Source organism: Lytechinus variegatus, chromosome 1, assembly GCF_018143015.1.
Source record: "Lytechinus variegatus isolate NC3 chromosome 1, Lvar_3.0, whole genome shotgun sequence".
Lineage (NCBI taxonomy): Eukaryota > Metazoa > Echinodermata > Echinoidea > Temnopleuroida > Toxopneustidae > Lytechinus > Lytechinus variegatus.
Window position 1 is genome coordinate 60,523,473 of NC_054740.1, and position 22,592 is coordinate 60,546,064.

A 22,592-nucleotide genomic window follows, 5' to 3' on the forward strand; every position below is an offset into this window, starting at 1 on the left:
ACACTGCAATTTTTTTTATTAATCTATTTGGCCCCAACATTCTTAGCTAAAAAAAAAATTAACAAGCGGCTTTATTTTAATTTACCCCACTTTCCTCAACATTTTTTCCATGTGAACTGATTATTCAGGTATACTTTCCTTGTAAGAATGTAGATAAGTGCCATCATACATGCACAGAATACAGTATTAATTTTTAAGTTCTTTAGTGTGCTTGCTCAATCAGGAAAGATTACAAGATTCTTGCAAAATACCTTTTCAAATTAAAAAAAATCACCTCTTATAAATCATGATCAATGTGATTTTCTCAAAGGACGTTATATTGGCGAAAATATAAGACTTTTTATTGATATTCGTTATTGTACTTTGTAAAATCATTCGATTCGATACAGTTGAGTAGTCTTTTATATACAAAATTTTAAGAAGGCTCGGTTTTAATGAAAAAATTTTTCGTTGGGTAATAAATAATGGATACTCAAATATAAATTTGTGGTTTAACAATGTATGATTATATTGAAATTAAAATTCGCAGACGACTCAACCATTTACCTTGAACCCGAACATGCATATCTGTTTTAAAAAGTGTAATTCAACTTGGAAATTGTATCTTTGCCAAGACATTATTTTTCAATGGCCCTTAGACTATTTGTCTCCTTTAGGTATAAAAATGCCACTGAGCGATAAACATACTTTTTTCACTTAAAATTTATGTTAAACATTTGGAATGACAGTAGTAATAAAAATGGTTATTTTAACTTTTAAGCATTATTTATCAAAATGCAACAGCTATTATTTGATTTTATGGAGTAAAAAAGGTGAACAGAAGATGGACTTTATGATAATTTAAAGTTTGTTGTGACATAAATTTAGACCCACATATATCATTTCTTTAATATATTCAGCATGCTAAGTGGAAAGTACGGTAGTATAGTTATTGTATCAAATAATTTGCGCTCATAAGTTATGTAATCATATATCCAGAAACAGTTCTCTTTTCATTTCAGTCTTGTGCATAAATGTTATTAAATTAGGGTGATTTCAACTGTACCTACAATTGAAATAAATCATCAGAAAATTTGTGATAGAAATATCTAGCATATGTATACAAAAAAGCTTCATGTCGTGAAATTCGTCAAGCTAAGTAGAGCCAATCTTTAGTTCATCTACATCCAAAAGTCCCCATGAAAATGTTCTTTTGTTGGTATGATGGTGAATACATATGAGGGGAGCAACCCTCATCTGTGTCCAGAAGGACCCGGTTGTTCTAGCGCTTCTTCTCCCCTATCTGTGCTGAGTTCACTGCTGCATTCTCCTTTGGTTGCATCAGAGGACGGGATAACACAACTCTCTAGCTCCTTTATTCGATGATTTTTCTGCAATGATGAAAAAGAGGGCAAGATTCTAGTGAAGGATATGTTTAATTCCCAAGATTATGTAGACATAAAAAGCCCACTCCTATTTTGGTATCATTGCGGATTTAAAGGTTTATTTTTCTGTATATTTTTTATTTCATTTGGCTGTCCTTATTAAATTAATGTATTAGATCTCTCACATGATACCAGATGATTCTTTTACAGCAAAAAAAAAAAAGTGTGAAGAACCTTGACTACCGACAAATAAAGCAATAGTCTCAATAAAATTTCTCAGTAGTGTGGAAAAATTTGTCATGAAGAAGAATTATGCCATTAGAAGATGAAATTGACATTTTGGCCATTTACATAGAGCATTTCCTGGCGACTTATACCCTTTTCATAAACCCATCCTCCAATTAGCCGCCTAAGAGTAATGCGGATAATTCAATAAAAATTGTGTTCACAAACTCCGAAAATAAGCCGCATTATTTTTACGAGCGCTCGTCCTGAAAAAGGCGGATAATCGTCATGACAACTGGACACGCCCCCTCCGATGCGGTTGTGTTGGGAAGGTGACCTTGTGACCGCACCATGGCAATTATCCGCATTATTTGGAAATGCGTTCATAAACTCAAAATCTTGTCCATCAAAATAATGCGGATTACTCTTGTCCTCCTCCAATTTTACGACCAAATTATGCTGCTATTAGCCGCATAATTGGGTTTATGAAAGGGGTATTAGAGTAATGCGGATAATTCAATAAAAATTGTGTTCACAAACTCCGAAAATAAGCCGCATTATTTTTACGAGCGCTCGTCCTGAAAAAGGTGGATAATCGTCATGACAACTGGACACGCCCCCTCCGATGCGGTTGTGCTGGGAAAGGGTGACCGCACCATGGCAATTATCCGCATTATTTGGAAATGCGTTCATAAACTCAAAATCTTGTCCATCAAAATAATGCGGATTACTCTTGTCCTCCTCCAATTTTACGACCACATTGGGTATTATTGTTTTAAACTTACCTTATCTAGGCGATCCTGTAAGTTTTCTATCCTGTCACTCAGCATCCTTATCTTCTTATCTGATTCAGGTTCGGTAATGCTATGATGATTATGACTGTTACCCATCGTTGAAAACATAGTTCCTTTAGGTTCTACTTCATTGCGAACCCGAAGCTAAGAAAGGGATAGCAGAAGAAGATATATTAACAATTATTATTCATACAGACAATTTTAGAGCCCAAATACAAGTGTTATTTTGTTGGTGCACTCGACCCACTTAAAAAGTTTGTTGAACTCGCCTAATATTTTTTCCGAGGTGACACAATATTGAAAATATTGGACGACTAGAAGGGGAATTCCCGAAGTGTACGCACCACTCATCGCGCGCGCAATGCAGTTTTCAATGGCAAATGCGCACGGAACTGTGACTGCAGAGTGATGAACAATTCCTATTAAATTTTTTCTACAGAGGCTGCAGTAAATCTCTAAATGCAGAGAAAACCAACAACTGTTAGGAAGTTTGGAGTTATATTCGCTTTAATTTCATTTTATCCTATAATAATTTGAATATATTTTAGAAATTGAGGCACAGGAAATACTATTTTTTTGCATGATAAATCGAGTGCATAGCTTTAGGACCCCTTCTACATCGGGCGGCGAAATTAAGAGGTTTTCGAAAAACACGACGGGATTTTCGTATTAGTGAGTTTTGTGATATTTTCTACTTGGTTAATGATCTTTAGAATGTTTGCCACAAATTAGTGAAATATAATTTGTTGAAATATTAAAATTGGGACAGTTTTTATTGTTTGAAAACAAAGTGCGTAGCTTTAGGTCCCCCCATCATACAGCAGAGTCAGAGGGCGGGAGGGAAAGTTAAAAATTATTTGCTAAAATTCTCTGTATGAATAATAATCATAATACTGGATGTCCCATTTTTCGGTCAATACAAGGAAATATAGGACTCGCTTTGCAAAATATTGGACTCGTCTTCGACTCGTCCAATATTTACGCAAAGCTCGTCCAATATTTCCTTGTATTAACCTCAAGGCCATCCAATATTATATAAATATTACAGAGTGTGATGATTTTTCCAATCCCCTGTCACATTATAAGTGAAGCACCATAGTATTAAATTTTTAAGGTGTTGGCTTACTAATTATAGGAAGGGGAGGGTATTAGCATTTCTATTTTTTTGCTTGCCTACATTCTATCTGGTAAGGCAAGAAGCAATCACTTTCTTTTATTAGGTATAGAGGGATATTTTAGAAATTAAAAGAATACTAATTCTATTTTGAGAAAATGGAAACTTACTTTAGGCACGAAGACCATGCACAGTGTAAGTGTGGTGGCGAAGAAGACAAAGTTTGCAATGATTGCGTAGTGAGCGTTGACATCATCCAATACAAGAGATACAGGTACTCCAACAAATGATAGAACCACTACATTATATACGCTCATTCCTGAAGAAAAAAAAAGATATTCAAAATAGATTACCTCTGAAAAATAGTGTATTATTTGTTCGATGGAAATGAGATGAAATGTCAACAGAAACTGCTTGAATCTGAAAGTTTCATATCAATTATGGATTATCAATAATCTATGATTTTTTCAGGATCAACTTTGAGGCCTGTATTCTGAAGTCAGGTTTAACTTAAAAATATTACTAATGTCATAATGAAGAAAAATATTTAAAATACTTCAGATATTATTCGCAGACAATTAGAGTGTCAAATGAGTTATGTACTGCTCCAGAATACGAGTCTATATCATTTGATAATGAATTAAAATGTATCAATACATACCAATGTACTTGGAATCGTTTAGAGCGGGTACGGTGACTTTCCTAGTTTCCCAGGCCAAGAAAGCCCCAAAGATGAGTAGAAGACCATTTAGAACAAATAGACTACCATTCCAATATACTACAAAGTGTGATGTGCACGTCCGTCGAAGCAGTACTAATACAACATCCTCATCTTGATTCTACAATAAATACAAATGATAAGAATTCTTGTAAAGCAAAACTAGGGTGCAATTTGACATAGTATTCATCATGCATTGCTGTTACCTTTCTTGGCCTCAGCTTTAATAGATAAAATTGCCATTAATAACAAAATGCTAGGCTAGGCCATTGATTAATTGGAACAATTTAACACGTGGAGCGCCTCTGGCAGTTTCAATATACAGATTCATTCATGGCATGCAAACTTTTGTTTTTTGGGAGTTAATCTTCGGTAAACAATGAAGCTATTTCATATATATGACAAGGCCCTTAATACATAAAAAAAAAAATTATATAATAAGATGAAAGTGTCATTCCCTGGATCCACATCAATATTGAATAAAGTTTGTTTCATTTTCTAGGTCGAGGAGGTCATGATGGTGATGAAGAGGGAGAGCAACGATAAAATCTTTGAATAGCAGCTGAAGGCAAAGGGAATGAGATCAATGAAGAGACGGCAAGGGCTTACCTGTCTACTTGTCTGAACGTTTAAGAAAATCGGATCAAAGATCTCTCGCAAACTGAAGACTATGATATCGAGTATGATGAGGACCATGACCACGCCGTATAACTGGTAATCTTTGATCATCTAAAAAATAAACGGAAAGTTTAGTTGATTTGACTATTGGATTTTAATGACTAACATTTAAGTATTGTGTGTTTTTAATGTTAGTTATTTTTCATGAATACATATAAAGTTTATACTCACAGTTCTCATTGCAGTTTTGGTTGTGAAGATGCGATGAACCCGCCATGTTTTTGTAAACATGGCTCCAAAAGCCATCGAGAACCCAATAGCTAAAGTCCAAGTATTAGACTGTTGAAGATAAATGCAATGAAATATAATGTTATTCTGGCTTCATGCAAAATTCCTCGGGTCAAAAACTGTATGCAAGTAGGAGTCTGGTTTCTGGATGTCGATGGAAAAATGTACCTGTATATTACTTAGATCAGCGCTTCTCAAATGGTGGGCTGCGAGAAGTTTCAGTGAAGGAAAAAAAAAAGGGGGAAAATCATGGTATTTTTAACGTCTGAAAATGTATGTTTGATCAGTGTCCATGGCTTCAACAAAAGGCATTCATGTAGGTGGCATTTTGTGATATATACATTGTAATGATGTGAATCTCAGGCTTCATTTGCTTGCATATGTAGTTAATTAACACTAATTCACCGGACTATCTTTCTCTCAAAACATCTTTCTCTCATTACATGAAGGAAACAAACTTAATGTTGAATAGTCTTAGCAGGTAACTGCTAGAAATATATGATCCTGAATACATTGAAGTTTTATTATCATAATTGTGCGAAGTTATTGAACCATCAGAGCTTTAGAGATATTTGAAGAGTGTTTTGAGAGGAAAGGGCTGGATTTAATTCATAGTGGAACACTTGTGTACAGTCCCAATAAAGTGTACACCTGTATTTTATTGATGTCATATTTCAACTTCATTGTAGGTATTTTCATGTGAAAGGAAATAGTAATGTTTTATTATTGCAGTTCAAAATCATGTTAATGTACATGAGATATGACGCACAGAAAAACTGACTTCAATCACCTAGAGATAGCTTGTGTTATTTCAGAATTGTTTTTCTATTTTATTTGTGCACTTAATGATGTTTATTATAAAAAAAATTGAGCATCTGAAGCCAATGTTGTAAACTTGTAGTCAAGGCATTTCAAACGTTCGATACATGGAAAATGTATAATAGGTGAGAGAGCAAACTTTTGACCTTTTTACATGAAAAACTATTATGCAATTTACATTGCAATTATTGTTATTAACAAGGTCATCTGATTCTGGCATGCCCATTCTCAACTCCCTGGGAAAGGGGGTTAAAGCCAAAAACTCATTAATAAGATAGATATTTTGATTTAGTGGTTTAAAAAAAAATTACTCGATGTTTGGTCATTTACAGTTCTAATCACTTTTAATAGGCATCTTTGCGAGATGTTGCCAGTGTGAATCAAAAGTAAAAACTAAATTGTTATCATGAAGAAGATAATAAAACTGACAAGTTTGCATTTAGCATGTTTAATGATTATCATAAATCAAATAATGCGAAATTTTAACCTGAAAATTTTAAAACCATGAACACAATTAATACTGTACTAAATAATGCAAGCGTGAAGATAAAAAGGGCATTTTGGGGGCAAGAGAGCACAAGTTGTAATTTTCAAATGCTGACCTGAAAATGAGTGACTTTTGTTGCTTAAAATCTCATTTCTTGTAACCGTAATAAAGAATATTCCCATTTTCTTACCTCTTTACAAATATTAGAACCCCCTCCTTCCCCCTCAAAAAAAAAAGTAAATGTGATATCATAAACTATTTTTGGCAGAAATTTTGCTATAGCTTGATTGTGTATTATTTTATCTCAATATAAATGATAAACATGTTTATTAATTACTATTTAATGTCTTGAAAAAGCAAGGCCGAGCATCAAGGCACTACAACACTGGTATGAACTTTCTTACTCAACATGATGCCATGGTTTTGAGGCTTGTAAACAGAATTTCCCATTGTTAAGAGCGACTGGTGATTTTTTTCTTACGCGCTAAACCATCACCAATGAATATACTTTTTACCAGAAGAAAGGATCACCAGTTATTAAAGTTGCTCTTAAAGGGGAATGAAACCTTTGGAACAAATAGGCTTGTGTAGAAACAGAAAAATCAAAGAATGTTTGAGAAAAATAATGAGAAAGTTATGAGCATTTGAATATTGCAATCACTAATGCTATGGAGATCCTCCTATTGGCAATGCGACAAGGATGTGTGATGTCACTGATGAACAACTTTTTGCTTTTTCTTATGATGAATTCTTAAAAATATGTATTACATGCCCTCATGTAGAAAGAACACATGATCTATGGATAGATGTGATAAAAGAGGCAATTCAAGTGAAATATACACTACAGTAATGGGGAGAGTTGTTCACAAGTGACATCACACATCTTTGTCACATTGCCATCTCCATAGCATTAGTGATTGCAATATTCAGATGCACATAACTTTCTCATTATTTGTCTGATTTTTCTCAAACTTTCGTTGATCTGTTTTCAAACAAGCCATTTTGTTCCAATGGTTTCATTCTCTTTTAACTTACGAACAGCTTTATGAAACACCCACCTGGACTGGGTCTTTGATGAGTGGATACCATGGGGTTGCACAAAAACACTTTAAACAAGTATTTTACATTTTTCTGAAATGCACCCGTTAAGAAGTACAGCCCAATATACCAATGAGGGGACTAATGACATCACCCATTATTAAGTTTATCTAATTTCTCTTAGAAATGTGAGGGACAAATGTGAGGGACATCATTGATTTTCTCATTTGCATGTGACTATACAGCCCCAAACACAGTGTTGACTATTGGGGCAAAAATAATATTTTAGTATTGTTTATACCCTTAACACGTAGCTTTCCAATGTTTGTTTTTGGTCGTGGATGATACCAACTCATCAATGTAAATCCCCCCTGGTCTTTAACACACGAGTTCAGGATAAAAGGACTTACCCTACACATCCAAAGGAATGTGACATCATCAATATCGATCGAGTCTACTCCAGGGAATATTATGGAGAGGTAGGCGAGTATCCCTCCACCAAGAATTAGATTATTCATCTTAGGACTTGACATCTTGATGTACCTTATTTGATAGAAGAAATTAATTTGAGATCATTTACATAAACGGATACAAATTGGAATAAGATGAGGAATGGTTAATTACCCGGGCTTTCTTAATACGTAACATCAATCTTTAGGTTTTAGAGGATAATGAGATGTATAACCGTGGGAGAGGGAATGGTCAATCGCTTGGGCAGCCATACATTCTTGCCAAGAAATTGATAGTAATCATAACCATTAATCCCGTGGTTGACATTATATTTTCAGGCTCATTTTAATTCTTTTTTCTGTAGGGGGATAAAATCAATTAAACCCTGGCAATTAGACAAGCAGGAAGGTGAAGGTTGTAATTCATGCATCAAAGAATAGCAGTTATTGATCTTTATACCCCTCCACTTCTATATAAACCCCTAAAAAAAATTGGAAATTTGAGTTTGGCTATTAATTTCTCCCATCACGAAAAGAGCAGGATTCAAAAGTGTTGGATAAGGTCTGAATTGAAAAGCTGCATAACAAGCAGAAATAGTCAAAAATGAACATAAGTTTTTTTTGTCTATTTCCATAGAGATGAAAATCCATTCAAATCAAGCCCCTTATTCATGTTTGTATATTGTGGTGCATGAAAAGAAAAGAAATTGCTGAGATAATGACTCATCACCACGGAAAAAAGAACAGTAACTTTCAAGAGTGTCATTTTGCAATTTAATTCAATTTAACTTGTGACCTTAAACTTCCATGTGAACCATTATCATATCATGTAGGGTATCATTTTAAAGAAAATTAAATGATTTGGTATCAATATTCACTATAACCGAAGAGGGATTGATCAAAGTGAGATTTCAAACTTTTTTTGAGAAGTTTATATAATGGAACTCGGGGGAGAGTTGCAAATGACATTATTTAAAAAATCTTTGCCATTTTGAAAGGGGTACTCAAGGCTCTATTAGTTACTTAATCTATTCCTAAACTTCAGGATAGCCTCAAACACTAAAATGGTAATTTTTTTGTAGAAGTAAAAATACTGAGGTTTTTTAATATGTCTACTAAAAGGTTGTATTCAACTGTTTACTCTTAATTTTAAGAGCATAGCAGATGGGATTAGACCAAATTTAATGCAATTTTGGAACACTTCGATTGAGCAAAAAATCAAGCACAAGTACCCATGTTAATTTTTGCATATTGGAAATATTCAGGTACTAAAGAGGATCGTCATTTGTTTAACAGACCTATTACAAACACACTATGCCACGCGATTACACTAAGATCCGATTGCAACAAAATCATAGATATTTGACACATCTTCCTGCGATAATTGGTCAATTAGATCTAATAATCTTAATTTCATTTGACATTTAAGAGTAAAAGTCTGAAATGAGGATGTTGTAAAGATAAAATTGCAACATGACGGCGAAAAAAAATACAAAATCAAATTGGCCCTGCATCAGTACGAGGAGGAGGAGGCATTGAAGACCTGTTGTAACGACTGCGCTGGTCTGCAATGTGATTGCCAATTTGTTCCAATTGGATCTTAGTGCAGTCGCAGTGTGTACTGGGCTGAAAAGGAGAATGAAACCTTTGGAACAAGGTAGCTTGTGTGAAAACAGAAAATGTCATAAAAGAGGCAGATTGAATGAAATACTAAAGTAATGGAGAGAGTTGTTCACAAGTGACATCACACATCTTTATCGCATTGTCAAAGTGAGGATCTCCATAGCATTAGTGATCGCAATATTCAAATGTTCATAGCTTTCTCAAACTTTGTTGATCTGTTTCTATAATTTTTCACACAAGCTATCTTGTTCCAAAGGTTCCATTTTCCTTTAACACTATCCTATGACCAAGGATGGATTATTGCAAAAATAGCAGACAGAATTTATTTATGAAGGTTTGAGGTAAATCTATTCAAGAATTGAAAAAAAATTGATTTTTTTTTGTGACATCATAATTATATGAGCAGCTTTCTAACGTATCATATGGCAAACAAGTGGAACGCCTCTGGCAGTCTCGCCTGCATTCTACGATTTGATATAGCAGCAGATGAATAATCATTCACAGAAGAAAATAGGAATATAATAAAACATTATGTCATTGACCCAAACTGACCTTTGATCATGATACCTAAATGCGCAAAACAATAATTCATAGTTGATTACCCTTATGTCTATGTTCCATGAGCTAGATCAATAAACTTTCCAACTTACGATGCTGATTAAACACATATTCCCAACATGGCCAAAATTTGTTGACCCTTAGTGACCTTTGACCATGTGATCCGAAACTCAAGCAGGATTTTCAATGTTACTTGATTACCTTTATTTCCAAGTTTCTGTAGGTCCATTTACTTAAGACATTTCAAAAACTTAACCTTGGTTAAGATTTCAATGACGACACCGCCATAAAAGCAGAGCCTATATTCTTGCTCTGAAAAAAATTTATGATATGAAGAAATTCTTCATCATGAACCACTATGGCATTTATTACATTACCAAGGGGGCAGCTGCTCGTATATGACGTCACAAATAATAAAAAAAAAAAATTGAATTCTAATAACTTTCTTAATCTTTGATGGATTCTCCTCAAATCAATATATTTCATGTTGTTTGCAACAGTCAGGGTAGACTTCTCCATTAACACCAAGAGTTCTACAGAAAAAAAACCCCTTACCTCTTGGCTCTGTACTTGATATTGAAGGCAAGGAAAGCGACCGCCATAACGATACCCGACACGGCTAAGGCCGTCATCACAATGAAGATGGCTACAGATATATTCACGCGGGTTTCTCTTTCAATGATCGAATCCAGCGGTGGTCGTCCACCTGTTCGTAAACAAAAAAAGAGGGAATTTAATAATAGCTGAGGTAGGTACTAAAAATTCTAGATGTAGGGATGAAAACTTGCTCTAAACAAAATTAAACAATTTGGATGCCTCTATCTGGTAGTCCAGAACCTTGGTTTATGTTGATAGCACTGCATGGTCAGATTTATTGACCTTGAAAGATAATATTTTTTGTACCAGCTACAATGGTGTGTAAAACGGCTGATTTTGACTCCGCCGTAGGGAAAATGTGACTGAGGTATAAACTAGGTTGAGATTTCAATGCTGACAATACCGCTGTCGTCACTAGCCAGGAGGCTTCTAGAGAAATCATTTACTAACGTAAGGTTACTCTCAACGAAGCCAGGAATCCTTCTCCACGTGCGTGTAGGCAGCCAAAACCTGAAACTTTCGCCCCCGAGATTTCTACTTTCCTTCTAAAAGATCTAGCCCTAAATCATGTACATGGGATGCAACTTCATTTCCGACATATCTGCGCCATCGATTTTATTTTTAAAGGAGAATTTATCAACAAAAAAAATGAGAAAAATATGATAAGACGGAAGAAACTTGCCCGATGTTGATGCCGCCATCTTGTTTCCTTACGCACGCCTCTATTACGCATGCCAGATACAAAAGGGTAAGAAATTGAGGTCTTGCTTTTGTTTTGTCAAGAAAAAGATCGATACATCACCAAATTTTTTTCGCGTTAAAGCCCTCAGCAAAATGGAATAGGGCTTAATATACTCAAAATGATACCAAGTAAAACACCTCTGGCATTCGTGCCTGCATTATGCAATTTAATATAGCAAGATGAATATCTTTCAGTAAAGAGGGGTAAAACACCATAAAAATATTCTAAATGATTCCTGACCTTTAACTAGTCTGCAGGCACAGACCCTCATTGGAACTTTGATCAACAAGTGTGCCTCCACACAAAGACTAGCACATACACAAAACTTGCTGTTCAAATACAGCCTTCAGTACACAAGGCATGAGTAGGCTGCACATTCAGACCCTTATTTTGAGTGAAGGGTTTGCCCAGCAGACTAACTTTTAACCTTTTAACCCATAGTAATACTCAATTAACCTTTTGTCCAAGTTTAACGCAATAGGTCCATGACAAAAACTTAAGTTTGGTTTATAAGATTTCAAAGTCTCATTCTGATATGCAACCAAAAGCACAATTCCTGATATTTCAACTAGAATGGAACTAATAAAACCCTAAATGACACCCTAAATAACAAAATGTAATAGCAAAATATAGCCTACCTACACCATGACTGTACTGTATGCTGTCCTTATTTTAAACTGTACACTTTCCCTATCTCAATCTGTACACTGAATGCTTTTCCCTTTCTCAAGCTGTACACTGAATGTTCTATGCTGTACACTTGAATCTAATTTGCATAAAATGCTTTTGAATCGAAAACGCAGCCCACTAGCACACCATCACCTATTCATGCCAGCCGAAAAAAGGCTGGCATAAACAAATAATAAACAAGGCCAGCATAAAGGTTAGCTGGGGTTATGATATGTTGTAGAAGTCTTGTGTTGTGCATGGTTATTGTTATGTTGATGTCTTAACATCATAATGCAAATGACATCATCATCAGATGACTGGTCACATATTGTTATGTGTCTCTTCATACTGGCCTTGCTTGCTCACTGCCTCCATCTGATTCGCAAGCAAGGTCTCTCTTATATACTCCAGCAAGTGATAGGCAAACTTTTGGACAGTTAGTCAAGAAACTTCCACGTCATGGTCTTATTTCCTAAATCTCATGCATATAAACATGACGTCTGACAATAGGCTTTAGTGATTTCATCCAATAAGCACAGAGGAGGTGAGAATCTTTTATCATCCATTCAGGAATGCAAATTGGGAATGACATAAATTGAATATACATGGACATGGAATTCACAATGGTGTATTCAAACGTTAAGCCCAGAATAGCTGAAATGTTTACCAAGCTACCATCTGGTTCTTTGAATTCTGATGATTAGCATTCATAAGGGTCTGTCTGGTACAAGTACTCAATACAAATGCAGAATGCATCACCTTCAGGACTCTACAATGCTGCTAGGTCAGACAATCACCTGTTATTTTTAGCTCTCATGCATACCTTACAGACAAAGATGAATGCATGGTCTATGGTTGTTGCTAGGTCAGACTATGTTTGATGAATAGAGTTATAGATTAGCCGTTGAGCCTGATGCCCAAGATATCTTGTTATAATAGTAACTCATTCTCAATGGGGCTGCGCTACAGGAGCAGCACAGGGAGGTGACCCCCCCCCACCACGTTTTTATATGTAGTAAAAGGGTGAAAAGAGATTAATAAGACAGAAGAGTACCAGAAAGAAAGGTTCATTGATCCTACATGACCTATGACATTATGGTCATGTGACCTGAAACCCATGCGCCTATAGTCCTGTACGCTACGCAGGCGACATAAAAATTAGTGAGATGTGGATCTCGTTGTTGCATCTCCTTTTATTTATGTTGGAGAGCTTTTGGTCCTAACACGCCCTAATAGGATAATGTGTTTGAGCCCAGGTGCTCATTCTGAATATTTACAATGAAAATACATGTAATAGGACAAATCTTTGTTTCTTATGACCATCAAAGATAAAAAAATTACCTAAATATCACAAACTTTATCATCGTTTTGAAAGTATATGCACATATAAATCTAGTAATTCACTTATTTATGCACGTGTTCAGCAAACTTATGAAAATACAACAAAGAATGGCTTAAAACAGTCATTAAACAATGTGACAATAATAAAGAAGGCAGTTTTAAGGAAGAACAAAATAGAAAGAAAAAAAAAGATGAAGAAGTAGAAGGAAAAAGGATGATAAAATAATATCAGTAGTATATTAGCATAGAATTATTATTTGAGTAGTAAATTGGTATAAAAGAAGGTGTAGTAATAGAAGTGGATGATGAAGAAGAAAGAGGAGGAGAAGATGAAAATGGTGAAGAAGATATACAGAAAAAGAGAAGAAAAAAAAGAAATGTAGAAGGAAAATGGATAAGGTGAAAAGAGAGAGAGAGAGATAGAATCAGGGACAGGGAGAGATAGATACAGAGACAAAGAAGTAGGAGGCATTATCAATTTGAATTAAGTAGTCATTGACTGTAAAATGATACATTCACATTCCTTCATCTCCTGATGTTCACCAATACATCACCGTCGATCGATATTGATTTTCACACATTCTATTTCTAATGACTTTGTCTGAAAGTGGTTTTCACTCAACAAGCGTATGCTTTAAGGAGAATGAAACCCTCTTTATTTTGAGTGAATGCAGAAAAATCAAAGAATAAGATAAATGAAAATTGTAGTTAAATTGGACAAATAAGATAATTATTAGTACTTAAATGTCAAGAAAACTAATGCTTTGGAGATTTTTTTTGAGAAATTTTTTAAAGTCAATCTCCAATGTAACTGATTGATTGAAGGATTTTATTGGGGGAAAAAGAACATTTTCCCAGTCCATGCACTGAATTGCAAAGGTTTCAATGTATAAATAAGATGAAAAAAGAACCCCAATGATAAAACACATTCTGATTAAAGTGAATTTGACATTGTTGCCAACTTTTTTCTTTCATTTTCTTCAATATTGGAAGAAACCTTCAAAGGAACTTTAGGATCAATGAAAAATCAATGTCAAATTTGGAATACATCATGAAAAAGAAAAAAATCAGGGCTGTCCATTGATTACCATGGCAACATCTCACCTTTCCATGTGATTGGGTTTTCCTGACTCCATGTTAATTCGTCGCCAGGGCTCCTCGACGGGTCGTAAATGCCAACACGTACTTCCGTGTTTCCTGTACAAAATAATGCAGAATCTTTCATTACCATGGTAACCTTACAAAACTCTCATTCCACAGAGATTGCCATGCATGAATGTTTTAAAGAGCTGGCATTTACTGTTTTTTTTTTTTTTGAAAGACACATATTCAATATAAAATTTACCAAATATTGGGTAAAAGAGAACATGCATGTTTGCTTGGTAAAGATACACAAAATGCTGCATCAGTTTTACACAGTATTGTGTAAACATTACCCATAAAACATACATTTTGTTTATACACAACCATGAAGTCCCCTTTTAACAATGCAACTCTTTACTTAACCCCTTTTTTCAATTATATATGCACATACCAAACCGAATTCACCTGTTGATAATAAGAAAGAAATCCTTCTGAAGTAATATTAATGGAACGATGATAGAGATAAAGTTTATCTTTACTTTACCCAACATTGCAACATTGAGTGATCACAAGCATGGTACTGACGTTAGTGTTTTCTCATGTTAATCATCAATTGTATTTTCGAAAACGATGATGATGTGTGATTTCACATCTGGTTTTGCCTTTCTAAATTTTGTTTTAATTTCTCAATAATGTTAAATCATACATACAAATTATGAATAAGTCTATTCAGAAGTCACCTTGGAATTAAGATAAAAGGTCAGTAATAATTTCAATGTTGTACTTTGATATTAGCATCAGTTATTATTTTTCACAATTTCATGATTGTCATGCTTATAAAATCTGACAGTACCTTTTCACTGATTAGTTTATAAGGACAGTTGAATAAGGTTAAAAAACTTGATAGAAGAAAATCTATGAACTATGTATTCATGCTGTTTGCAATATAACTTGGGCGGTACACTCTCAGATTTTTTCTAAACAACCTGTATAAAACTAAATAGGTTCATTATTGCGGATTGAAATAACCGCTGCACTCTTGATAAAGAGTTGCAGCGGCACTCGAAAGCTCGTGAACTTGTAAGCTAGTGAACACTTTTTGCGAGAGTGATCACGAATTTCCTAGAAAGCTAGTGAACACTTTTTGCGAGAGTGGTCACGAATTTCCTTGTTGACCATAGTAGATTGTGAGACAAATGAATACCCTCTAGCGATTAACCTGTATAAAGTTGTTTAAAATGTATTGGGATTTACATTTTATTTTTCAACCTCTGGTTGGATCATATCCTAACCATATTTTGGGTTGGATAAAAAAAAACTGAGAATGTACTAGATTATATCAAAAATCAATGCACATTAAAAGAATTACATTTGAAATAGTATTAAAAAGGCTATTTAAAGTAGTAAAAACTTTATTGACGTTAATTAGGACAAGTTGGAATTTAATGCCGCTCATGATAAGAAAGACCCACATCCACAACATTAATTTGGTGATTACAACAATCAATACCTAAGGAGTGTTTCATGAAGCATTATGAGCCAATCAGATGCAAGGATTTTAGTAGCTTATAACAGGTGTCAATGAAATTGTTTCCACGACATGTTCCCTAGCGCAGAAGATAGAACTCACCTATCTGTCTTTCAACTTGCATTAGTCCCTTTCTGTCGCCCACGGCAGTGAACTGGACGGGACCAGACACCCCTTCGAAGTTGGTTTTGTTCATGATGTGGTAGAATATGTCCGCTATTTCGTCGTCCTCGTAGCTGAAATCGGCGATCGACTTTGGCGGATCTGAGAAATGAAACAAAAATCAATGAGGATTTGTTGTAAGCAAGGTTAAACACTGGAAACTATAAAAAAATTATTTAAAATGTCGCAATATTAATCTAGCCTTCAAAAATGTCTCGTTATCTTTCAAAATAAAGCGCATCAATAACACAAGACCTGCTTTGATAGGTCCCGTTACATAAAAAGTTATGACAAAATGCGATAACAATTTAAAGCTACTGAAATGATTCAATTTGATTGCAAATATAATAATAAGCTTACATAAATCACATTTCTATAACAAGACCTAGAAAATAGTGCCTATAAACCAAGTTGGGTTGCTCCACTCTTTTTCCTGCACTGTTGAGGATTTCACAAATTTTGTCTTGTATCAATTTCATGGAAGGTAGTAGAGAACTGGGGGGGGGGGGCACTCAGTATATAATGCATAGTGGGTATGTGCCGTGGAGGGGACCCCCATTTTCACACTCAAATTTCCATTCCAAGGCATAGCATTTTTGTCTTATTGAGAAAAAGAACAGAGAAAGCCGCTCCAAGGCATAGCATTTTCTTTTTATCTTGAAAAGGGAAGAAAGAAATCCGCTCCAAAGCTTCGCATATTTTCTGTTACGCCGTTCCGGTCGCATTGATCTGCTACAATGAGCCGCAATTTTGGTGAAAAGCGGCTGCTGAGCGATGTCCGACCATTGCCGATGTGCTAGCGCACCCAACGCCCGTGCTGCCAGGCTAGCTACATGCACGTATGCCCGTTCCATAGGGATGCATATACGCACTCACATGCAGGCGACCCGTTCCAAGGACCCCCGTTTTCACAAACATTTGTAGTTTTGAAGCCCGTTCCGAGGACCCTCCTTTTTACAATTAGCCCGCTCCAAGGCTCCCGTTTTTTGTCTCGCCCGCGGCACACCCCCACCACTTTTTTGGGCGATTGCCCCCCCGGGTAGAGTATATGTACAGTATTTCAGGAACCCATCTTACCAAGAGTTACAATTGATTTAATCAATGTCAAATATATGGAAATCCATCAATGTCATAATTTGACAAAATATCAAAATTTGCATATAATACTTTTTGAACAAAGAGAAGCACACTGAATTGTCAAGAAAACGATGGATGTTTAAATGTACTTCATATCTAGAGAATAATTTGAATAAAAATGCATTTTAGATGTTGACGTTGCTAGCTTTCCATCGTTGTGGTTGATCAGGGCCCCGTCTTACAAAGAGTTGCAATTGATCCGATCGATCACAAATATAGACAGCCAGCAAGGTCAACATCTATTATGCATGTTTGCTCAAAATATTTTCTAGCTATGATGTTTATTCATGCATTCAATATCTTCTTGAAAATTCGCTATGCTTCTCTTTGTTTACAAATGACATTGTGCAACTTGGATGGATTTCCATCCATTAACTGGATCAATTCCCACCCTTTGTAAGACGGGGCCCTGGAATGACTTCAGACTTTTTTTCACAAAGGCTTTTCCATATTGGTCAGGCTCCCCATTCTCAATAGTCCGTTTTTCTTCCTCTTACACAGATAGTGTCGATTATAGGTTGTTTCCCCCCCCCCTTCATTCATGGGAGGAAACCTTTCATTATTTTTGTGGCTTTCAACATAGAGCAAATAATCACTGTTGCTAAAGGTGAGGGGCAAATTATCACTTTCAAGGAAAGCTGGATGTACTGTAACTATCTTTCTGAAGCTAAGCAGAGGAAAGATACCGGGCACATCCAGCTTGCCGAGGAAATGATTGTTTGCCTCTTCACAAGAAATCATGAGGCGATTACATGCTTTATATTTCACATTGGGATCCACCATAAATGAAGGATCCAATATCCATACATCTCTATAAGAAGTTTTTTTTTTTTTAAGTTTCCTTTGAAAAAAAAGAATCCATCGAGACAATTATGCTTGCTTTAATGCTAGTGAGTATGTAAACTGTGCGCAAGCACCCGAGATCTTGCTCCAGCAAAATTTATTGTGACCTCACAAAGAAATTTTACCATCACAAAAAACAATCGAGGGGAAACGTTCTTTTGTTATGGCAAAGCTTTACTGCTGGTGTGTATACAAAATGGAGATTGATGGACAAAACAAATCAAGGGGCCGGGCGATGACCTCTTCGTTTCGCACATACTCAGATTAATTTAAAACGCGTTCTGACCCTCTGGGCCAAAGTGATCAGTGAAGCGCAAAAGTTCCATCACTGCGAGTGATGATTGAAGGGGGAAACTACCCTCTATCATGTGACCGACTTCTGACTAATCCTATGACAAGATTCTTAGTATGTGGAATATATGAATGATGACCATTTACTCACTCATTCTTTGCAGTATTTCTTCTGCTTCCTGAAGCATAAGAGCGATGGTCCAGACGCTATCGTAGCCATAGGGTGCTTCCTGGTAACCTGAAAGAGTCTCTGGGTTACCTCCGACATAATCAGTGTACTCCTCCCAAAACTGCTCTGTGGTCTAGTAACAATAATAATGACAACAATGATAGCTAGATTTTTACAGCACTTTTTGGCAGAGGATAGATACAAAACGGAAACAATTAGTAACACTAATGCATGAATTTATTAGTCGTACCTAAAATATCAACAAAATCCTATGGCGAACATTCATTTGCTCAGCACATTTTTTTGATGGAACAAACTCCCAAATTCCATGAAAAAGATCGATTCAGTTAATGAATTCAAAAAAATTCTTAAAACATACTCATTTAAATTGTACCTAGCCTCAATAAAATGAACTCATCAACACTTCTCTTCCTCTCCTTTGGTTTTTCAATCGCATAGAGACTTTTTGTTATGTGTTATGCGCTATACAAACACTGACCATTATTATTTATTTTACCAACAATTAAATAGACTCAAGTTATCTCATTGTCTTGTCAATGACCTTTTTCATTTCCAATTTTTTTTTCCTGCAAATCTACATTTCACGATGTACATCTTCCAGGTTGATTACAGCATGTTTTTCATCACCACCACTCCACATATTGTAATGAACACACCCTCCCGATACTGCAGGCACAGACCCTGATTGAAACTTTGATCAACAAGTGTGTCTCCACGCAAAGACTAGTACATACAAAACTTGCTGTCCTTCAGTACACAAGGCATGAGTAGGCTGTAATTCAGACCCTTTCCTTGAGTGAAGGGTTTGCCCAGCAGACTAATACATCTCTCCCTCCATCTATCTCTCCAGTACCAATCCCTCCCAACCCACTCTCTCTTTTTGGCTACCATATACTACCTCTCTCTTATCTTATCTCTCCTCTGTCTCTCCCTCTATCCCCTCCCCATCTCTCTCTCCCCCTCTCCCACTCCATCCTCCGTACTCCATCCTCCGTTCCCCTCTCCTCACCTTCCCAGACACGCCCGGATGCTGCGCCAGACTGAGAGGTAACGCATCTGTGGTGAAGTAGCCCCTCACCGCTTCATCCATCTGCTCCGAGGTACAATCGTGTGGATGATCCGGGTCCCTCACCCTCCACCACTCGTTGCTATACCAACCTAAAAAGGGAATTTCAAGGCGACAAGCGCATGAATAGAGGCTCCTTTTGAAAAAGGTAGCAATCTTCATACTCCCCTCAATCTTTTATTTACAGAATAATTAGCGAATCATACCCTTATAACCCAATCACTACAGGAAAGAGGCCACATGCTACGATTGTTAACTACAACACATAGTTCTAATCACTCCACTACTACTGCTATTCTAATTGTTCAAAATGCAATTTAAACATTGATCACAAAATTTGTAAGAGGATTATCTATCATCTACTAACGTTCTAATGACTATCTTTCACTAATCATATTACTATCTCTATGCATATTTACTCCTATCGGGTAATGATGTGGTGGGGTGAATCAGTGAAACCAAAATTTTTGATAAATAAAACTCTGTATAAAAAGAGGATACATGATGTAAATCAAAATATGATCATACCAAGTATATAAAAAATGATATAAGTGAGTTTTTAGTAAATAACACCCTAACACCCATTACAATAACATAAAATACACTGCATCACCCAAATACTACAACTATCACTACTACACTATCTTGCAACTTACCAGTAATATGTTTCTGCAATCATTATACAAAACATATAGAGCCCCAAAACTCCCTTTTTAAAGAATACCATAAATTTCTATTGACATATCAATGTTTTAGCAAACGAATTCAGAAGGAATGTTGCTACATTCATTGACGAACTTCCATGTGAAGATCTGATTGATCCATAAAGTCGTACATGAGTGAGCACATACACGTATCAAAGGCAAAACTGATAAAAGTAACAAGGTTCATTTTGAGGCATGGGATGAATGATATACATGTAAGTGCTATTGGTGTTAATAAACTATGTTGGAGTCCTTACACCGGAAAATCATCTGTTTAGTGACTGTAAATGCATTACCCCTTCTTTTGACACTTTTACACTGTATATTCTACAATTTATTAAATGCTATTCAAGAATAATAAAGTACGGTATTGTTTGAGCCCTTACACAGTAAAGTTTTCGCATTGTTATTGTTTAGTGATCTGAAATAAATTGCACTTTCTTTAACACTTTCTTGTACGCATTCATATTCTAAAATTCATTTATTTTGTTTAATCACGATATGTAAATGTGTTTTTATATGTTTGTAAGTGGGTGAGTATGCCCATTTTATAATGAACTCTTTGCCCGCCATGGACAGAATCACTCCTGCGCCACATTTATTTCAAGAAGCAAACCTTATTAGGGGTTTGCATGGACTATGCTAATCCAGCTCATAATACCTTTTGATTGGTTTACTGTAAAGAAAAACTTGTGTGCACGCAGTACGATGCATCACATTCATACATTGATTTGTATTTATATGTGGGTTTGAACAATAGACTTAATATGCTCTGTGTGTATTGTGAATAGAAAGTGACTGGAGTCAAACTTGGCAGTCTGCTGTATGTGATTCTAGTCGAACAAGGTGGGCAAAGAGTTAATGCAAAATTGTTATTATTTACTCTGTTATTTTGGCATAACTAATTACTGCTGCAACTTGTTGAAAGTGAAAGCTTTGCTCTTTAATATGCATGTTCATTCATGCATGAATCGATGGAATTAATACAATTTTACACAAAAGTAAGAAAATGAATATAGGAACATTCCTGCAAATTAATTTGCTCAAACATGTTTTGGTCAATAGTTACAGTATTTCAACAAAAATGGAGGACTTAATACTTTTTTATGTTTAACACAAGTACCATCATGTTTTCTTCTTTTAGCTGCATCAAGTATTTGGTCATGCAGGTAAACATTCTCGACTCTATAAAGTTTTGCAAAAAATACTATTGCATCTCTTTTCAGGATTGCAATTCAAAATGTAAATTATAATTGAAGATAAAAGAAAATATAGGCAGCTGAGATTGGCATTTTGACTTTTCTAAAAATCAAACCAGACTACGCAGAGAAAAACCAGGTCGGGGGTGAGCCTGAGATGAACTCCAGAGGGCGCTAGGTGATCGGCGAGCAGACTTGAAGAATGACGAGAGGGGAGGACTTTTACCGCTGGGAACAAGCAAGCTAAGACCTGTCAAAAACTGGAGGATTGCGCTTTAAGCTTATGTTAGTTTAGATTTTAAAAAGCGTTTGCAGTTAAATTATAGAAACAAAATCTTTCACACAAAGATCGAACTGTCGAATAGTAAACCATTACTAATGTATTCAAATTATGTGTGTTAAGTTCTACACCAACAAAGGACCTGTCACATAATAAACCAATGAAGATAACGATATCTGCATCTTTATATATGATATCGATCATGCAGAAAAGATACTGGGTTATGGTAATGACCCATCAAACGCATGCTGTTGGGCCTCATGCAATACCAGCTATCTAAAACTAATATCTTTTCTACGTAGCCAGACATAAAGGCACGTTTATATTGACACATCCGCCACTCTGTACCCATGACGAAAAAAAAATATTCGAGGCTCTGTCACATCGTTTTTGCAAGCTTTGCGTATGACTTGTGGGTGACTTTTGTATCTCGCCCCGCAGGGTGCTACATACACACTTGCCCGATTGCCCAGGGCAAGTACAAATTGGGCAAGCAAAATTCTCACAACATTACAAAAATTTCCCGTTTGATTCTCGACCGCACTTCGGACTGCAAACTGCGGTCGGATACCCCGTTTTTCATTTGGAAACTCTCAAACAACATTTCCAACCCCGATAAACCCATCTTGGCCAGGTAATCCCCTTGTCTCAATTTCACCACCACG

General features: G+C 35.8%; 1 protein-coding gene across 1 annotated transcript in view; it reads right to left on the reverse strand.

Moving 5' to 3' along the window:
• Positions 1 to 1,134: 1,134 nt before the first annotated feature.
• Positions 1,135 to 22,592, reverse strand: part of LOC121418653 (gamma-aminobutyric acid type B receptor subunit 1-like) — a 50,958-nt gene continuing 29,500 nt past the window's right edge. The window contains exons 5-16 of the mRNA XM_041612634.1: positions 19,688 to 19,836; positions 18,640 to 18,790; positions 16,158 to 16,319; positions 14,549 to 14,641; positions 10,651 to 10,801; positions 7,876 to 8,008; positions 5,065 to 5,172; positions 4,825 to 4,944; positions 4,159 to 4,336; positions 3,668 to 3,816; positions 2,375 to 2,527; positions 1,135 to 1,370 (exon numbers count right to left, since the gene is read on the reverse strand). Coding sequence (XP_041468568.1) covers positions 1,233 to 1,370; positions 2,375 to 2,527; positions 3,668 to 3,816; positions 4,159 to 4,336; positions 4,825 to 4,944; positions 5,065 to 5,172; positions 7,876 to 8,008; positions 10,651 to 10,801; positions 14,549 to 14,641; positions 16,158 to 16,319; positions 18,640 to 18,790; positions 19,688 to 19,836 — 1,685 coding nt within the window. The 3' untranslated portion in view covers positions 1,135 to 1,232. The remainder of the gene's footprint in view (positions 1,371 to 2,374; positions 2,528 to 3,667; positions 3,817 to 4,158; positions 4,337 to 4,824; positions 4,945 to 5,064; positions 5,173 to 7,875; positions 8,009 to 10,650; positions 10,802 to 14,548; positions 14,642 to 16,157; positions 16,320 to 18,639; positions 18,791 to 19,687; positions 19,837 to 22,592) is intronic.